The sequence below is a fragment of the Uloborus diversus genome, chromosome 2, assembly GCF_026930045.1.
Source record: "Uloborus diversus isolate 005 chromosome 2, Udiv.v.3.1, whole genome shotgun sequence".
In the NCBI taxonomy this organism is placed as follows: domain Eukaryota; kingdom Metazoa; phylum Arthropoda; class Arachnida; order Araneae; family Uloboridae; genus Uloborus; species Uloborus diversus.
Window position 1 is genome coordinate 173,828,415 of NC_072732.1, and position 14,450 is coordinate 173,842,864.

The 14,450-nt window shown below is 32.1% G+C and overlaps 1 protein-coding gene across 3 annotated transcripts in view; it reads left to right on the top strand.

Moving 5' to 3' along the window:
• The window catches only part of LOC129216161 (myosin light chain kinase, smooth muscle-like), a 97,638-nt gene that overhangs the window by 63,599 nt on the left and 19,589 nt on the right, over window positions 1-14,450 (top strand). For all 3 annotated transcript variants that reach the window (XM_054850329.1, XM_054850328.1, XM_054850330.1), the window contains 2 exons: window positions 11,885-12,029; window positions 14,188-14,372. In XM_054850329.1, coding sequence (XP_054706304.1) covers window positions 11,885-12,029; window positions 14,188-14,372 — 330 coding nt within the window. The remainder of the gene's footprint in view (window positions 1-11,884; window positions 12,030-14,187; window positions 14,373-14,450) is intronic.

A 14,450-nucleotide genomic window follows, 5' to 3' on the forward strand; every position in this document is an offset into this window, starting at 1 on the left:
TTGAAGCCCATAAAAAGAAATTTAAGATGACCTTTAATGATGCTGGTGATCGTGTTGAGAATGCTCCAACGAAAATTTTCGAAGTTATAGCTTTTAAAATTCAGTTTTTAGACGATTTTTGGTAATGTTAGTCGGTGAAGCTGTTCGATTATGCTCCTTTGGTAATTTCGCGAAATTTGAATTCTTAAATGCAGTTGAGGATAGCCTTTGCTTTGGAGCCCCAAAAATGAAATTTCAGACCATCTTTTAGGATAAAAGAGGGAGGAGAGGGTAGGTGACCTCTGAAAATTTTCTAAATGAAGTCCTAAAAACTAAATTTTTGGTGATCTTTAAGGATGGAGTAGAGACGTTTCTGCAGGATTTAGGTAATCACTCTTCTGTAAACTTTTCGAATTTGAAGTCCTGAATAAAAATTGTATGCTGTCTTTGATGGCGGTAGGCGATAGAAGAAGGGACAAGGTTCCGATCTGGAAACTCTTCCACAGCACTCTTTCAAAATAAATGTTTTAAAACACGTTTTCATGCTTTTTGGTGGTGTAAAAGGAAGGGATAAGGTTCGAGGATAAGGTTCGGCTCCCCCCTCCCTTCCCCATTCTTGGCTAAGTCCCTATGTTCTTTCATTTAAATTGTTGATACAAATGTTGTGGGAAAACCTCCCTCAGTATTTTTTTCCAAGACCATTTTAATTCTTTGGTTTTTCCATAGCGAAATTTTCAACTTCCAGCTTGATGTTTGTGTATGTTTGAAATTAAAGCTTTAGGAATTCATTAAAATAATCTTTTACCATTTTGGACTGATGTGGTACTTTTGAGTGACACCGTAAGTTTTCTTATCCCAACTTTATTTTATTTTAACTATCATGTCTCCTAAATCTCTTGATAAAAGTTTTGGTTTACTTTCGTTTCGTAGATTCAAACACTTAGAACTACTGGTGTGACTATTCATTACTATATTTCAAATCTCCCTTACAGCGTTTTAATTGTTTTTCTAGTCAAAACATGCTTCGGCGTCCCCTATGAAATGGTCATGGTTATTTATCTATCTATTTCTTGTATTAAGCTGAAGCTTGTCATGGGTTTGTGCTATGTACTCCGTACTGCATACTTTTTTTCGTCAAAAAAATGTTCGAAACATACATTTCAGCGACCTTCAGTTAGGTAAATTAAAATGAAGAAACGTGGATGTTCCTAAATAATATTCAAAGGTTTAATTGCTAAATATTCAAAAATTTCATTTTCTTTTAAAATTTTGCTGAAAATTACTGTTTTTTCACTGGAATTCCACCTGATGTTATTTTATTATTAGTATTTCAATTTTTTAACACTGAGAACGTTTTATATTTTCCTTGTATTTATTTATTTATTTATTATTATTATTATTATTATTATTATTATTATTATTATTATTATTATTATTTTAGTCTTCACTGAATTAAAATTGTCAGCTTCGGTTCGGCCGTCTCCTCTGGTGACGGCCCAGCCTTGACGTGTTCATTATCCCATACGAACCGGAGGCAGTCGTTAAAGACTTTAGAAGGTCCTGGGCAGTTATGAAAAAAAATTATCTTATCGGCCCGACACACAGAAAATTATCTTATTACTTACAGCATGAGTTTGTAGAGATATTGTTTTTTATATCTTAATTTTGTAACCTTTGCTTTTCTTGCAGCGATTTTCTTATAAATCGTTGAAAAATGTACCAAATTATTATGATATTGCCATAGATTTTTTTTAAAAGAAAAGAGGAAAGAACGAAAAGGAAAGAAAAACTTTTTTTTCACTATTTAATATTAAAATTCACTGCGGCCCAAACAGAGGCGGCCCACCGGGCAAATGCCCGGCTGCCCGCCGGGCCCATCCGCCCCTGGCTGTTGCAGATGTATGTTAGTCTTTAAATTAAGCAGGGTCACATTCAAATGAGAGGAACACGCGTATCATATTTATACTTTTCCCTGTCATCAGACAGACTCGTCTCAACGGAACGTTTGCCAATTCCATGTAATCTGTGGTCGAATTGTAAATATAAGAAAAATAAATGATTGAATAAAATAATGAATGAACAAAATGAAGAAATAAATGAATAAATAAATGAAATACTAAATGAAAGAATGCAAATATATAAATTAATTAATGAGTAGGTAAGAGATTTAATAAGTGAATGAATAAGTAAATGTGAAAAAGAAGCCAAGTTCGGACGAAATGAGGTTCGAGGTAGACGGTGTCCCGACAAAAAATAGTTCAGATCTAAACTGTTACCAAGTTCCATAGCAGTTCCACATAGATGTTGGATTTTCCCATGTTCTTTAATTCATTTAGAAAACAATTTTTTACTTTCTTTGATAATGGATTTTAAACTTGCGGCAAGTTCTAGTGATCGCTATTTTTTTTTCAAACTTGCCAAGATTTAAATCCATTATCAAAGAAAGTGAAAAATTGTTTTCTAAATGAATTGAAGAACATGGGAAAATCCAACATCTGTGTGGAACTGCTATGGAACTTGGTAACAGTTTAGATCTGAACTATTTTTTGTCGGTGACACCGTCTACCCTCGAACCTCATTTCGACCGAACTTGGCTTCTTTTTCACATTTATGTTTTGTTGGGATATCATTACTTTTTGAAAAGCTAAATCAAAGGTTATGTTCTAATTCAGACGATTATAAATGCAAAAGCGTATAGAACTATATGATTTCATTTTTGTACCCTGCTTTTACGGTTCACTGGTTTGCGGTTTCTCTTTATTAGAAGTTTTGAAGATATTTCGATGCTGGGGACTTGGTGCGATCGCCAATTTTAGGCAGTAATCGTCTGTTTTTCCCATTTATCAGCAAGGTCAAAGTGCATTAGTTCTTGGTCTTTGACGTCCTCAAATTTGTCGACAATTAGGAAAATTGCTGACTCATCTCAAAATCTGTCTGGAATTTATTGTTCAGGGGGATAATCATAATGTAGATCGTAAAATATGCAGAATTGGCAAAAATATTTTTCAATTGTTGAAATTATTGCTGCCATTTTTGCTCCTCCTGTAAAATTTTGCATTTAATTGAGATCTAAAGATTTTATAAATTTTAAAGCTGGTTATTTTTGATTTTAAAGGCTTAGCTCTAGATTTGCAATTTTAATTATTTGATGGATTATTTTTCATTTTAGCGGAATTTAAAGTATCGTTTAAAGCGCCATTTTGGTTAGAAATTAAATTATTAATTTAAAACATCAACAACCTTGTTTTGGCAACGTTTGACGAGCGTTTTTGTTTTCATTTATTTGGCGAAATATTTTGCAATCGCGCGGTAAAGTGATTATGCCGTGATGCTCATAAAAAATAGCGTATTTTTTCTACTTTAATGTAGTTTTTTTTTTTGATTTTTTAGATTTTTCCCTTTACATATGCATGAAAATCTATCTTTATGCCAAATTTCAAGTATGTGAGACACTTGGAAGTTCGTAAACATTTTGATGAGTGAGTGAATCAGTGTTAAAAATGACACTTTTCAGATATTAATAATTCCATAACTATAAGAGGTACACTCATGAAATTTAGGATTATAGGTCTACTATGCAGCTCTATTAGACATACAAAATTTCAAGCACGTAGATTTAATAGTTTTTGAGAAATGAGGGGGTCAAAAGTAGCTTGAAATGGTTTGTGTAAGATACACACTGGCAGATGTGTCGCCTGATTTCCGAACTTGGCTGACACACTGCCGTGTGTCTAAATGAACCAGTTCACTTGGTCTCACGTGCACTTGACCAATTGTATTAAGCATTGATAATCAAAATAATGCCGAATATTAACTAAATAAGTACTGCACTGGACATTAGTAGGTCTCATTTAAGACTTAAAACGTTAATTACAAAACTTTATGATTTTATTAAAACCAAAATTTTTTTTATAAACCGCAAAATATTATGTACTAGAGGACCCTCACAGTCATGTCCGTGCTAAAACTTTAATGGAAGTCGGTTGAATAAAAAGAATTGACGCCACCCTCCCCTTTGATGTGAAATGATCGTTTTTCTTTGTATAAAATAAGTACACACCTTTTCAAAAAAAAAAAAAAAAACTATTAAAGTTTCTCTGGAATTTAAAACTTTTCGTCTAATCATGAAATTAAATTTACAGTTGCTTTAAAACTCTATTTAGCGAGTGAAGCGGTTTTTACTGCAATTTAAAATGTTTCGCCATATAAACAAAAAAATACATCAAATAATATTTTTCAAATATAAAAATAATTCTGCAGCTCTATTGTTTATCGCCAAACTTGCCCAGCAACCACGCTATCATAATCCATCCCTCTAACGAAAAAAAAAACATCCCGTGGAACATTCAGAAATCATCATCAGAAAAAAAGAAGAAAATGTCGTACATTTCACTCGGATAAAAACAAATCAAAAGTTTCTTTTCTTTCAAAACAAATCGCCAAAACAATGAATTACACTAACGGTTGCCTTAAAACAATAATCCTAGACTGAACCCCCCTGCTCAGCGCCTAACGTGCCAAGCGAATACGCTACCGGAACCCAGCCCTTTTGCGAGTGAAGCGGATGTTTTTTTTTTGGCAATAACAAATGTTTCGCCAAACAAACAAAAAGGTATAAAATCACATTAACAGTAGCTTTCAAATCTTTATATATTAGGAGCTGCGTTGTCCGGCTTTGCCCGGTCTACCTTGAGAACAAAAATTGTGTCAAGTTACATATATACAGCAATTTATTAAAAAAACAATAACTTAAAGAATAACTTAAATAAAAGAAAAAAAAAACACCATGCAAAATTACCCTTCCAAACAATGACGACAGATATTAAAATACTTTTAAGAAATTAAAATGCGAAAGATGGATTTTAAAAGCGTAACCATGGAAACATGAAATAAAATAAGTTTAAGAAATCAGATGAAAAATAAGAAAATATACAATGGATTCAAAAAGCATAGCCATGGAAACGCGAAAATAAAATGATCAATAAAATAAATAAAGTGATGAATCAAAATGACATATTTCGAAATTGATTTAAAAACGCTTGTAACTTTTTTTCCTTTGAAGATAGAAGCTAATTTTTTCGACCAAAGGTCGAGAGAGATCTGGAGTAAAAAATATCGCTTTTTCCAATGCTGTCAAAAAGAAAACTGTGGGACAATTCCTTCACTTTTTATTGATAGATTTAATGAAGAAAGTTCCTAAATTTCAGCTAAGCCTAAAAAAGTTCAAGCTAAAAACGCAAATTACTCCCGCCGTAATTAAGTTAGAGCATTGAAATAAATTGTTTAGAACGCAGAAAATTCTACCCTTTTTAACGATATATAATATTTATATGTGCAAGTAATTTTTCACCCCTTTAATTGCCGATAATAGGCAATTTACGTGAAATTTGAGCCTTAATTTGAATAAAAAAAGAACTATTTATCGGATTTTTTCGAATTATAGCCTATGTTACTCAGTAAGAAAGCACCTTTCATATAGTGAAAGAATTTTTCAAATAGGTGCAGTGGTTCCGGAGATTACTTCGAACATATAAACACACAAAAATCCGCCCTCTCTCTTTATAATATTAGTAAAGATAAATAAAATTATGAAAATGACTTGTATTGTTACTTTTATTGATCTTTAGAGCTATTTATTTTTTGACTGAAATCAATTATATGTTTGAGGATTTAGTAAAAATACTGTTAGATTGGATGGTGCAGTAAATCGCGAAAAACATTTACCGTTTCACTTTGCCTTGCTATTTAATTTCACACCAGATTCCCCTGCTTCAATTTGTCGCAATCACGTTTTATGTCAGCTAGTTTGTAGTACATTTTAATTCTTTTCGTTGTTTGGCAAATTCAGCCTTTAGACATATATAGTGAAATTTTTAATGCTTAAAAGCTACAGGGGAAAAGCAGTTAAAAAAAAAAAAAGACACGTAGAAATTAATGGTGCACTAAACAGTAAAACATCTTAAAAAACCTGACTGAAACTTGAAATTTTTTTAATCAATTGCCAGTATTTTGCAGAAAATTCACTTCCTTAAATCATATTAATACCGACAATATGATTGCAAATAAAGGTACAATATTTACAATAAAAGATTAAAAGTTAAATTTTAATCTTTTTTTGCGTTTAACCGTTTTTATTGTAAAAAAAAAGTGAAAACTATTGCAGCTATTAGGTTTTCATTTTTGCTGCAACGAAGTCAGGTGTGTTGGAAGAATTGAGTGCTTTAAAAAACGCATCCAAAACTCAAAAGATTTGCCCAAAAAGAAACGACATAAGCTTTTAAAAATACAAATTTAATGTTTAAAAAGAAATTACACCTTCAAACAAAGTGTGCTATTTTGGCATACTAATCCAACAGTTGAGACATAAAAAAATAATACTATCGAGAAATTCAGCTTGATTTCAACCGGGGAAAATGCATTTGGAAGCTGTGCGCTGCTTTTACAGTATTACTGTACTTCGTAAACTTATAGTTTTTATTATTAAATTAAAAAATAGTAATTATTACGAGGACTTCTTTTATGGCGCTTATTTAAAAACATGAGATTTGCATGAGGGCTTTTGAATTCATTATTCTAAAAGCTTGAGTAAGCCATCTTGCGGTGATTTCAGAGGTTAGCCAAAGAGAGATAACTTTTCAATTTTGCATGGATAAGAGGTACAGTGGCTCCCAAAAGTGTTCGCACACTTTGAAATTTTTTAGTAAAACCAAAATAACGCAAAACTGAATTCGAATATGAAGTCCAATACTTTTTTACATCATTCCTATGTCATTCTAAAGAAAACACTGTAGTTTTAAAAAATGTTGACGGATCTTCTTTTTGAAACAAGTCAAAAAACGAAAAAACAGAGAAATAATACGCCACAAAAGTCATCGTACACTCAAATATTTTCAAATGAATTCGTGATTAAAACTATCATATGTCATTTTTTAATTATTTTTGCATTGTGTTTACCATTAAAAATCATTTAGCTTGATTTTTTTGTTTATTTATTCCTTAATATTGTGCTCATTACTTTAAAATGGCTGGTATTTGTAAAAAACCACGAACACCATTCAAAGTTTGAATTTTTTCCTCACAGTAGCTCTAAATTCGTTTGAAATGTCTCTAAATTAGTTATTTTATTCCATTTTATAGTAAAGTGCTCGATAAAATGCTTTAAAGAAAAGAATTGGATCGAAAATAAGGTAAGAAACGGTCAACTGGCAAAGCGTGATCGGTGATTTACAGTTAAAAAATTTATGAAAAATACACAATTGAGTGCTGTAAAAGTTTCTGTACAGTTAAATAAAAATTTTTACATTTAATTTTCGCCTAAAATTGTTCACCAAGTTCTCTGATTAGTTGGATTAAATGGGACCTCTTCCCGCAGAAATTTTCTTGGTCGTGCGAAAAACAGAAAGCTTATGCTTTTCGTCGCAAAATCAATGATAAATAAGCTCAAAACGCTTGGGAATTACGTCTTTTATAAAAACAAATTCAACATTTTTTGGTTAAATTATTGTATAATTGTAAGTAGAAGATAAAATTAGGAACTTAATCTTAAGAACTTAGTTTGACCAGTTAATCAGGACGGTGAAGGCGTTTTTGTGCGAGGGTGCATATCAGTATTAGGACTTGGTAGTTTTGAATTTTTTGATGAAATAATGATGAATGCTGTTCGTTTAAATGTTATAAAAACCAATTTTAAACTCTTCGCCAAAAATTTGGTTATCGGAAACAACTTTGTTTTTTTTATCAAGATAACGATAAGAAGCACACGGTTTTCAGCGTTTGCGTCTAGTGCCTCAAAAACTGTCCTAAAGTTTAGAAAATATCCCTTCAATCTCCAGATTTGATTTTATTGTAACATATTTAGAGATAGCTGGAGGTTAGATTACGAAAATGTGGCTTTGAAACGAAAATAGAGCCAGAAACAGTAAGACTCGAAGTGTGGTTGAACACTTACTCAGAAATTACGCAAAAAAAAGACATAAAAAAGAATGAAATCTATTCCAAGACGTTTATAAGGTGTTGTTGATACTGCATGATATTCTACTAAATAGTAACTTAATAAAAAGTTAGATTATTCAAAAATATATAGACATTTTTTAAAGTGTACGAAGACTTTTGTGACATAAAATTTCCGGCACTTTTTGGTTTTTGATTTTTAAAAAATTACTTTTTAATATTTTTTTAAAAAAATGTCATGCAGTTTTGTTGAAAATTGAGCATAGATCTTATAATTAAATACCTATTGCGAAATATTAATTCTAACCAATGGAGAGGGTCCTACTTCAGTGAAAGTCATAGGTGTACGAACACTTTTGGGAGCCACTGTATGTCTCAATGGACATTTATGTCCCACGTAAGTATGATAGTCTTGATTTTACCTCTTTCTGCCGTATCAACTTTCAACGTACTGTCAACAACATTTTTCGAAAAACGTAATGTTGTTGTGCGCAAGCTAGGCTGGCAATTTGGGGTGCGCTGCTTCACTTTTCCAACTGTACCGTAATTTGGTGTGAAGTCCGACTTCTACAGTACACACATGCCATAAGGACCCGTTTTTAGGGTAGGCAACCATTCACAGCACAACAACACATTTACGCACAGAAAAGACAAGGACAGGAGAGAAAAAGTACGTCAATGCTTGAGCCGGGATTCGAACCCGGACTTTCCTGTCGCAGTCAGACTACTCTAACCACTAGACAAGGCAGGCGGCCTGAAAACGTAATCTTTACTAATATTAAAGCGGAAAGTCTCTCTGGATGTGTGTAGGATGTCTGTGACGCGCATAGCGCTCAGACCGTTCTGCCGATTTTCATGAACTTTGGCACAAAGTTAGTTTGTAGTATGGGAGTGTGCACCTCGAAGCGATTTTTCGAAACTTCGATTTTATTCTTTTTCTATTTCAATTTTAAGAACATTTTCCGGAGCAAAATTATCATAAGATGGGCCAGTAAATTACGAAATTATCCTAACGTGGAATGGGAGAGCGAATGGACGTAGCCAATTGGCGAGAAATTCGTCATCCATTATTTGTAAATATACAGGGGAACCGAATGACTTTTTAATTTTCAACTACGGGCAAAGCCGTGCGGGTACCGCTAGTAATAATAATAAATCAGTAGCTGTATAAAGGAAGTATGTTATTGGTAAAAGATTTTTGAAATAAGCTAATTAAACAACAAAATAGTACATCCATTAAGTATATGTATAGATATCATAAGTACGTATGAACATTATAAAAAAATAACTTACAGCTTGAGCTATAAAATGTTTGCTTTTGCACCTTTATTCATTGCCTACATTATTTTTTGAAAAAAATCCATATGAATGGATTGCTTTCTGAAGAGCTCTTGAGTTTCCCTCATCGTCTGTCACATGTTTTTCATTTAATATTTCTGTACCTGAGAGCCAGACTGACGTAAGTCCGAAAACTGCGATTTTCCGTTTATTAGCGCATTGCATGTAGATGCCTATTTTGCATAAAGCCATGTAAACATAATTCTTTAAAAAAAAAAAAATCTTTTTCAGTCTTTTACCACTGTTAAAAGAGCGCGCATCCCATCCTTTGCATGCGCCAGAAAAAAGTTTTTCCTTTCTCCTGTAAACTCATCATAATGCGACTTATGGCGATAAGGGGCTTTCAGATGAGTAAAAATTGATCAAACAAACGGTTTTTCATTCATTATCTTTCTAAAAACTAGACCTTTAACCACGCCCTTTCTTTTGCTAAAAAATACACATTAAAATGCATATAAAATGCAGTAACAAATGCTTATAGTGTTTCAGTTTTTAACACTAATGCAATTTCAAACGAATCATAAGACATTATTTGTGGTGAATTTGTATTAAAAATTAAATTGTTTATTCAATAATGAAATTTGCAATTGTAAAACAGAAATTGTCTATTTCCTCAATATACCTAATTTCCGAGATAATTACAAATTCAAACTTCCTTGAAAATGAATTATTATTTAAATTTGCTGAAAATTTTATGTCAAATATTTAAGTGGTTTGTTAACATTTTGTTGTGAAAGATTTTTCTGTTTGGTTAGTTTTGTGGAGTATATTTGCTATATTTTATTGAAATATGAACATATTTTACCGAAAACGTTTAGATTTTGGCTTTTTTTTCCATTATTTATCTTCACCACAAAACTTAGAAAAAGTAATTCCAACATTCTATTTTCGTTTGTTTTACGCATCATATTTAGCTAATATTTTATAATTTTGATGAAATTTCAATCGAAAGGAGTAATATAACAAAAACGTTATAAAATCAAAATTTAAATTAAAAAAATTAAATTTTAAAATAATTCAATGGAATTTTATATTTGAGTTGGTATTAGCATCATGTGTGACTATGCTGAAAATTTCAAAGAAATTCATTGAAAATTACTTTAAAATAAACTGAAACCCCAGTAATGCCTTATGTCCTTCTGGCTCTGAGGTACAGATTTTATCAATTTGTTAATATTTTCTGCAACGTTTATTTTTCATTGTGTTATTTAATTATCGTCAGCGCTATTTATTGTCTTTTTTATTGATTCAAAACTTTTATTATACTTGGCCTGATAGTCACGGAAAAATCTGAGACCTGCTTTTGCTTATATCTGAGCAACTAAACCACTTAGAGACTTCGAGATTTCAAAAAATGATTTGCTTAATCTTAAGGTACAACTTAACGCTGAAAAATTAAAATTCTAAAACAAAATAATTATTTCGGTTAGGATGGAAAACAACAAATTTCATGTCATTTCCCTATTAAATGTTTAAATACAAAACCCAATATTACAAATTTTGTTGCCTTGCAACAGAAATGTTAATAGTAATCATAATTAAAATTTTGAATCAAGGCTTCTCTGTAGCAAGAATGAAGTTTTTGCACTGTCGTTGCTTTCTTAGGGTGTTCATCCTCATCTATGCCAATATTCGATGACGTGGCTAAGTAACAAGACCTATTAGGATCTTTATCACAAGTAACTTGCATGTTCTGAACCTATATTTTGCTTATATCTCAGCATTTAGACTACTTAGAGACTTCGAAATTTCACTAAATGATTTGTTTAGTCTCAAGGTACAACTTAACGCTAAAAAATTAAATTCCAAAATAAAATTTTGTTTGAAAACGAAAAATTTTAAAATAACGGATTTTTTAAAAAAAAAATACTAAGCACTTTTCATAATGCACTCAAAAGAACAAAATCACTTTTCTAGGCCAGAAAGGACAATTTAAATATTCCTGTAGTTTTCAATTATTCCAAGAAAAAGACTTCATAAACGAAGAAAAGTGCGCTCAAGTCATTTCGAACCTAACTTTCCCATTAAGAAAATTATGCATGTTTTAACACTCAAATTTATGATTGAAAGCTAGATAATGATAAAACATTCTCTACATGACTTGTGAGCTGCACTTATCTACGTTCGGGAAGTCTTTTTCTTGAAATAATTGCAAACTACAATAATACTTAAATTGTCCTTTCTGACCTAGAAAAAATATTTTCTTCTTTTGAGTGACATTATGAAAAGTGCTTAGTATTTTTTAAAAAATTCTGTTATTTCTGCAGTGGCAACGACAAAAGAAATTGAATGGAATTGTTTTGATTGAATGTGAATGTTGTTTTTCTCGCCCTTCTTTGGCGGAACGTAAATAATTGATCTTAAGTGATTTATTTTTAGTTTATTCAAAATTTTCTCAGCAAAAATATTTGCAAAATGCGACCATTATTATTTGATTATCTGAGGGAAATTATTCGATTTAAGCGAGGATCTTTAACATCGCGTCAATGGGGAAATATTCGTTTCCTGAAGGTATAATCGTAAAAACGGAGTATTCATTTATCCATTACCCGATTAAACTGGATTGATAGTATTTTTAGCTTAAAATTATATATAACTTATGATTTAAGTATTTCAGGTTTTCCAGAGCCGCCCGGAGGAGAGCCGACGGCTAGTGAAGTGACAGATCATTCTTTGGTACTGAGCTGGTATGGATCTATGTACGACGGGGGGAGTGTTGTCACGGGATACCAAGTCGAGATGTGCTGCCTGCCCGATAGAAGGTATCCTTTATTTTAATTACTGAGTTAGAATGACTACAGTTCTAACCTTGAAAAAAGAAAGGTTTTTTTTTCATCCTAAAAAAATTTAGCTAAAATTTTCTTTTAAACATAATTAACTAAAAGTCATTTAGCATTTTAAGCTACACCATATGACCAAAATATAGGACACTTTCCAAAAATTCACATTTTTACGATTTTCTCCAGAAATAAGAGACCAACTATTATGTGACTTTGTCACATAAAAGATATGCTCAAACTGTCACTTTCCAATAAAAAGTAAATTATCTATTCATTTAGGGGACCAGGAACAAATTATAGAAAAAAAAGTTTTTTGTTCATCCTACAGTAAAAAACTGGGAATAGGCTATAAATTTACATACTATGCACAATTATTTTATTGATTTTCGTTAAAGTTTCACTTTCTTATATTCACGAACATGTTCTCTTAAGTATAGCAATTTCGTTCGCACCTTTTTGAAAAAGCAGAATTTTCCACATTGGCTTACCAAACTTTCAGACAACTTTACAGCATTCAAGAGAAGCATAATACTAAAATTTGAAATACTACGGGGGCTCCGCCCCATGCTGGCTGACGCTTACTAACCGTCGAATTTGCTTCAAAATCTTATTTGATTCGCTAAGATTTGAATCGTCTTTTCGAAAGAATCAGATTGAAAAACGTGTTATACGAGTTACGTTTCGAAAAAAAAAAAAAAAAAAAATGAAAATCCATCTCTCTTCCGTAGAAAGTAGAATTTAAGTAATGAGCTCATCATTGTAACACAATTTCTCTCCCACCTTGAGACAAAAAGAACTTGATAGAAGTATACGTAACCGAGATTTCAAAATAAAACGCTTTGAAGAGTACCCCTTTCTCGGGTTCGAAACTATTTTATACCAACTTGCACAGCTATTATAGGAGCTCCCGAGCTTTGCAAAACGGCAGTTTTGTACGTTTGAAAAGTCGCTTTCGAATTCGTATAGTCTCTAGTAATTGCTCCCGGTTTGAATTGAGTTGGACCTAGGACTTTTCGTTAAAAATGAAATCTTTATATCTATCTGCCGTTCTAATTAGTTTCAGAAATTGGAGCAAGCTTTATTTGATGCAGAAAAAAATCACTTTCGAATGACATAGAATGTTTAGAGGTGTGGGAAATCTTTCACCGCTTTAATAGGCAATTTAAATGAAATTTTATCTTAAAAAATCAATTACAAAAAAAAAAAAAAAAAAAAAAAAAAGAAAAAAAAAGAATTCGAAGTTTAAAATAAAACCTCAGGTGCAATCCCCCGGGACTAGAAGTAATTTTATACGACATTTCTAGGCTGTACGTGCTATGTGGTCTCCTGGACACAGGCCCGCCAAAGGCATCTTTTCACATTCTCTTTGACGTTATTATTATGTTTTTTCAATGTCTAGAGAAAACTGTCGGAAAGTTGATGAAATATGAAGTTTAAAGCAATTAAATTTTCACTTCGTATGTGCAAAAGATAGCAAAGATAGATGATAAAAACCTTCATAATTTCATATCCAAGTAAATGTGGCAACTGAAAAAAAAAAAGAATAAAATCCAGTTGAATACCTTAAAAATTTAGAAAGATGTCAGCAATCTAATGAGCTGCCTTTTTTTTTTATGCCTCCCAAATAATTTGCTTTGTCTCAATCATACCCTAGAAACGCTGAACGATTGCAAGCAAGCATTGCTAATGTGCGAACGATCCCTTACGGTTCGTCGCCTGTCCGAGAATAATTAATATTCAGCTCATTAAATTTCCCAATGTCTCTCTAAATTTTTGGCACATACAACTGAATTTTTTTGCGAGTCTAATGACTAGACAAGGAAAATGCAAATAATGACTTTTTGCAACTGTGTAAAAACCAGAAAGTTTGATTTTCAGTTTGCTTGGATCGTAATTCTTATTTCTTACCGGATCAAAATTGCGGTTGCAAAACAGCATTGTTTTAAGAAACAGTGCCATTTTGCACTGTTAGGTGACAGGTCTGACATAGCCACATGATTTCCCGGATCATGCAGTAGGCACCAGTGAAACGTTAACATTCAATAATAATACTGGTAAAATGTAAGTTTGATATGCATAGTGCAATGTATTTTTCATAATAAACATACTCTGATTATATTGATGTATAAATGATCCCCAGGTGGCACAAAGTAGCGTCTTCTGTGAATACCAGTTGCTCCATCCAAGGTCTTTCCAAGGGGCAACGCTACATGTTCCGAGTCCGAGCAGAAAACAGATACGGAGCAAGTCACCCCAGCAAAGATTCCAAAGTAATAATCCTAGATGATTTTCTCCAATATGATACGTCGTCTGAAGAAGAGCCAGGTAAGGTGATCTGAAAAATATAACGCTACCGTCAGTAAATTTGTATTGAGTAAACTAATTGTGTATAGTGATATGAAG